This window comes from Trypanosoma equiperdum (assembly GCF_001457755.1).
Source record: "Trypanosoma equiperdum strain OVI genome assembly, contig: ctg_2012, whole genome shotgun sequence".
Lineage (NCBI taxonomy): Eukaryota > Euglenozoa > Kinetoplastea > Trypanosomatida > Trypanosomatidae > Trypanosoma > Trypanosoma equiperdum.
The window spans coordinates 2,501-7,718 of NW_027124075.1; the positions used below are offsets into that span (position 1 = coordinate 2,501).

Here is a 5,218-nt window from a genome sequence, read left to right on the forward strand (position 1 = left end):
TAACAATTTCCAAAATTTTCTCTAATTTTCACACTTTTATCAAAAAGTGATAAAAAATATCAAAGTTTTTCGAGAAAAGGGGGGAAATTATTTTAATAAAAAACTTACAAATGCAGAAACGGTGAGAGAAAATTTCTTATTGACGAGAAAACTGTAATATTTTCATGTGTTGTCGATCCAACCACAAACTTTTTTTCACCCGGTTTGACATCCTTGTTTTCCGCTTTGCAATCTTTTTTTTAGTGTGTTTGGTACACCTATCGGAAGCAGTTGTTGTTCCCTCTGCTTGTTCTCCTGTTCCTGCTGGGGTTTCTTTTCCATGATTAGGTGTGCATTTCTTTTTGTCTTTGTCATGGCAACATCCAAGAGCTGCGCATTCTTCTGCTTTTTCTCTTCTTGAGTGCTACAATCCGCTGCGCTGCTATCTGTCTGTGGTGCAGCCTTTGCTCGCCGCTGCAACTTTCCCTGTATATAGGCTAGCGCTATCGGAATATCATTGGATGCCGGTGCCTCACCTATGGTCTTGAGCCCCGGCTCATCGCCTTTCTTGAAGTTCAACGGTTATGCGTTCTATAGGTGTTACAAACTTCCTTGTAAACTCATCTTGTTCTGACCCTAATTTTGTTTTGATTAGGTTTCTGAATTTTTCCCCTGCCTGTCCTGCTATCTTGTCGTCTATGTTTCCGCCACTGAGAAGGTCTCGCGATAGCTCTGCTGCCTCTTAAATGATAAGGAGATCGTCCAGTTTCGTTGTCCTGAGTGGCTTGGGTTTGGCGTTTATTTTAGCTTTAACGTTTTTTAGCAGTGCTGGAAGCTTCGCCGCAGTCCTATGCTGACGTTCCGATGGTTTGTCTGCCACAGTTGACGCCGCCGTGGTGTCCAAGGTGAGGTCTACCGTTGCCTTTGAGACATGGGTCGTTTTGAACTTTGCTGGCGGTATGGTTGCGACCTTGATCGTTGTGCCGCAGCCGCTACTCGTGCAGCTGCATCCGCCGCCTGTCCTTGCGCTCCACGTTCCGCTTCCTTGGCCTTTGGGGTTTACTTTCGGCGCGTCTAAGAGCGTGTGGAGTTCTGTGTTGGTCTGTAAATGGACGCGTTTCAGTGTGGATGACGTCGCTAGTATTTTTGCGGGCTCTGTTTTTGTTGCATCTCCTAGCGTGTATGTCGTTGGTGTTCCTGTTGACAGTGTCGCTGTGACTGCGCAGATGTCAGTTCCGACATTGCTGCAGGCGCCGGCGGCGCTACCGGTGGCAGTCGCTGTTATCTCCAGGTATCCGGCCGCTTTATTAATATCGTCAATTCGCGATTGTAAGGAAAGAAGCGCTCCTTGCATCGCTTGTGCAAATTCTTTGACCAGCCTTTCGTTTGTTGTCGCTTGGATTGGTTCGTACGCCACAAGATACTGGAAATCAGCTCCGTCCGCGTCTTTTTTCCCCCCTGCCATCCTTCACTTGTTTAGGGTTGTTTTTTCCTCCGCTAAGTTTTCGAACCTCCTGTAAGCTTCTTGTTGCAGCGCCACTACTGTCGCTTTTAAGAATTTCTTCTCTTTGTACTAGTCTGTGGCCGCGAAAGCAAACACATTTCTTTTGTCTGCCGCTTGGCCTCGCCCTTCTTGTAGAAATGCGGCGATCAGAGTCGTCTGTATGGCGAGTCTGCGTGCTTTTGCAGTTGCTCCTTCCAAGCGTCCCCTTGTCTTCTAGTTTTGTCTACGTCTTGGAAAGAAGCAGGGGATGGACCTGCTTGTCCTGGAAAGTTCGGTTGAAACGCTAATGTTAGGATGTTACCAGATGTAACCTGTGGCGGTTTCAGCATTCGTGTTGATTCCGTGTGTCGATTTGCCTTGAGCAACCGTACTTAAAGTTAGCCCACAATTTTCCTTACGCCAGTTTCTTTGTCGGTTGCACCTGCGCGGCACCCTTCATTCGGTGCCATTTGTATTTAGCTTCTTAAGTTGTTTGTGTGGCCACTGTTCCTGCCACCGGACGTTGTACTTCAAATTCCAATATACAACCATTTATAAAATTACAACTTATTTTTGTCCTTCAACCACTAAATTCTCGTCTAAGACGCTCTGGATGCTGTAGCAGTAAACAAACAAACTAGTATTCACTTTATCACTTGCATTCTCCTGGACGTAGTGTTTAAAGTGAAGCCTCATCATCAGATTGAAAGCCAATCACCACAGCCATCTCTGCAGTAGAGTTAGACCATTTTAAGTCAGTATGGTTTCCTTTTTATGCTATCAGGTGTCTCCCAGCATCTAACCCCAAGTTCAGTCACAATCCCTGGCCGTAGTCTGGCACACAATTCAGCTTCATAATATAAGTGTGTTTCACTGCTCACTTTGGACATGGCAATTCTGAGCTTCACGGAATAGTCGCTGAGTTCCTCTTTATAGATTATCCTTCCATTTGGAACGTGAATGTTCATGTTTCTTTCATTCACTCTATTTGGGATTTCTCTATGCTAGTAATTATTGCTTTCCTAGAAATTGAATGACACAGAAAGTCGTGAGGTAACAATTTATGATTAGAAATAGGTACACTCTCTTATTTCTATCAAAAAAATAACTTTATTTTCGCTGTCATAATCAACCCTATTTTTAATTCACTCAATCTGCCATTTAATTTTCGATCTCAAACCTTTGTATGCTCAAATATAAAAACAAAATAAATTTGCTTCTATATAACAACTTTGTCGATTTCCATCGGTCTCGGGGGCGTTACGTAGCACTTTCTCTACACTACCTTGTGATGCGATAAAACTTTTTTGATGTTTGTTCTTCTCTTTCTAGTCGCATACTATCGTCCGACGCTGTTGTCAAAGATGACCCACAGAGTTTGGGAACATTATTTCGAAGCATGCTCTATACTAATTCTCTCTAGCATTTTGATCTATTCGAGTTAAACACCTTCAGGTTCCCACACTTCTAAATCATAGCACCGTGTAAATACCTTTTCTCAGCCGCTATCCCTCTCAGTGGAAGTTTTATAACAATTTTACTGTTTACTCGACCCAACGTACCGAAGTACCGGTCATTTCCTTTCAGTTCCATTACACTCTTGCCATTTTCACTGCTTCTATTTGGGTTTCAATTACTTTTGTATCACTATTACTATAATATTAGTGTGTACACACACACAAACCTCTCCACCTACCATTGTCATTACTGTCACCCTAACTAATATCTACAAGTTAAACCAAACAGACTAAATTAAAATACCACTAAATTTTCATATCCTATAAAAATAATGCTTTAAACCAGTAGGACACATTAACACCAAATTTTTACCCTTTTAGATTTTAAAAATTTGCACATTTTAATGGAAAAGTATTAAAATATATCAAATTTTGGAATATTTTAGAAATTTCTCTCAAAATGGCAAATTTCATAAAATTGGGCAATAATCCTTTAAATCTTAAAATCCTTAAAATGATACCGAACTCACAAAAGAAGCAGCTATCAGAGAAAATTTCTGATTGGCGAAAAAACTGGAATCTTTGCATTCTACTTGTTTTTTCCCTGCACAAGTTGAAGCGGCTTTTCCATCTTTTTCTTTGTTTTCTGCCTCCCCTTTCTTTACTGGTTTGCAAACTCCATCTTCCAGCTCGCAATCTCCTGTGCACTCAGTCTCCTTTTTGCTACTGCATTCTTTTTCTTTTCCCTCGTCAACTTTTTGTTTGGCCTTTTGTTTCGTTTCCTCGTCTGTAAGCTCTTTTAGAAACAGCCGTGCCAACCCATTGGCCCTCTGGTCAAGTGTTGTCAGTGTTTTAAGGTCTTTTGACGTTTCTCTTTCGCCTTCCTGCGTTGGTAGTGTTGCTTCTTCTATTTTATTCCAAACGTTGTTGGTGAATTCTGCGCCTCCGGCGCCGTAGGCATTGGTTACTGCTGCTGCTATGCTTGCGCCGTCATCGCCACTGGTCTTTTCGGTTGTGGGTTTGTTTGCTAGTGCCTTCAGAACGAATAACCTAAATTGTGTGTTGGTGGAGATGTCAGCCAGCTTTTTTATGTCTTTTAAACAAATTGCTAGGTCGTCGGTCTGCCTCATTGCTGCTATTGCTGCATTTGCCCTTGTGACCTCCGTTGTCGCAAGGCCGAAGTTGGCTACTGATGCTGAGCCGGGCGTGCTTCTATGTGATGTGAAGGCCGCAGGCGTCCCGGATATTGCGGGTTGTCCCTTTGTTAGCTTAAGCTTGTAAGTTAAATAGTCGTTTTGTAGGAACCCACCTGTTGTCGCGCATGGCACACCGCCTGAGCTCTGACAGTAATTTGTTATCTCTAACTGATTTAGTAGGTCTGGCACTTTTAGTTCGTTTTTTTCTGTTGTTCTTTTCATGGATATCGCGCTTTCGGCGGCTTGTTCGTTGCAATTCCGAGATTGCTTGACGTTGCCTAAGTTTGCTTTGGTTAGCTTCGCATGTTGAATATTGGCGCCGCTAGTCCAGGGTATTTTGAGTTCGCCGTCGTTATCGTTTACGTCATGCAGCTTGTCGAGAATCAACTTAGCTTCCGCGACAGCATCTTGCAGCTCAGTTTCTTGCGCTTTTCTGCTGTTTAGTGCCTGCTCGCACTTGTATATTAAGTTCGCCCCTGCTGCCAATCCGGGAATAGCTTTACGTTTCGTTTCTTTTGGTAGCGATGGCAGTGCCGCCTGCAGAACATGGAATGCCTGTTTGTTGTTGTTCAGTTGACGGTGCGCTTTCTCTTCCTCGGATGAATAAGCTAAGCGCCATTTTTCTAGCTTGATGGCGCAGCCGCACGCGCTGTTACAAGCAGCCGCTTTGCCTCCTCCAGGTATCTGTGCTGTTGTCGGCCGCACGCCGTCGAAAAGTATTGCCACGAAAACTGCGAAAGTGAAAGGTAAGAGCAAGCCGCTGCTGCTGGCGCATCCCTTTTCATTTTTGTTCGGCATTCGTGGCGTTTGCTTGTCTGCGGCAGTGTATGTACAGTACTGGGCTAGAAATGAATAAAAAATAAAGCGGTGTTTGAGCTGGGAATCTATTAATTTATTGTATTTTGTAGCCGGTGCCATGTTTAGTTGTCGATAATAGTCACCAAAAAATTTCCTCCTGATCCACTTTAGAGTTAACCGCCGCCCTCTCCGCACCACTTTAGCAGCTTGGGAAATAATATCCAGAACAATCTCTCGCCATCTTCTCTCTATCCTTTACATATTTTTGTTTGGTTCCTGACCAAGCACTCTCAACATCCTACAGT

At 43.5% G+C, this 5,218-nt stretch overlaps 2 protein-coding genes across 2 annotated transcripts; both read right to left on the reverse strand.

The window, feature by feature from the left end:
* Positions 1-721: 721 nt before the first annotated feature.
* On the reverse strand, positions 722-1,444 carry TEOVI_000523500 (uncharacterized protein; the record flags this gene model as incomplete). Its single annotated transcript, XM_067223950.1, has 1 exon — positions 722-1,444. One exon carries the CDS (start codon positions 1,442-1,444, stop codon positions 722-724), a length of 723 nt encoding a protein of 240 aa, XP_067080051.1.
* Positions 1,445-3,428: 1,984 nt separating this feature from the next.
* On the reverse strand, positions 3,429-4,913 carry TEOVI_000523600 (uncharacterized protein; the record flags this gene model as incomplete). Its single annotated transcript, XM_067223951.1, has 1 exon — positions 3,429-4,913. One exon carries the CDS (start codon positions 4,911-4,913, stop codon positions 3,429-3,431), a length of 1,485 nt encoding a protein of 494 aa, XP_067080052.1.
* Between the last annotated feature and the right edge of the window lie 305 nt (positions 4,914-5,218).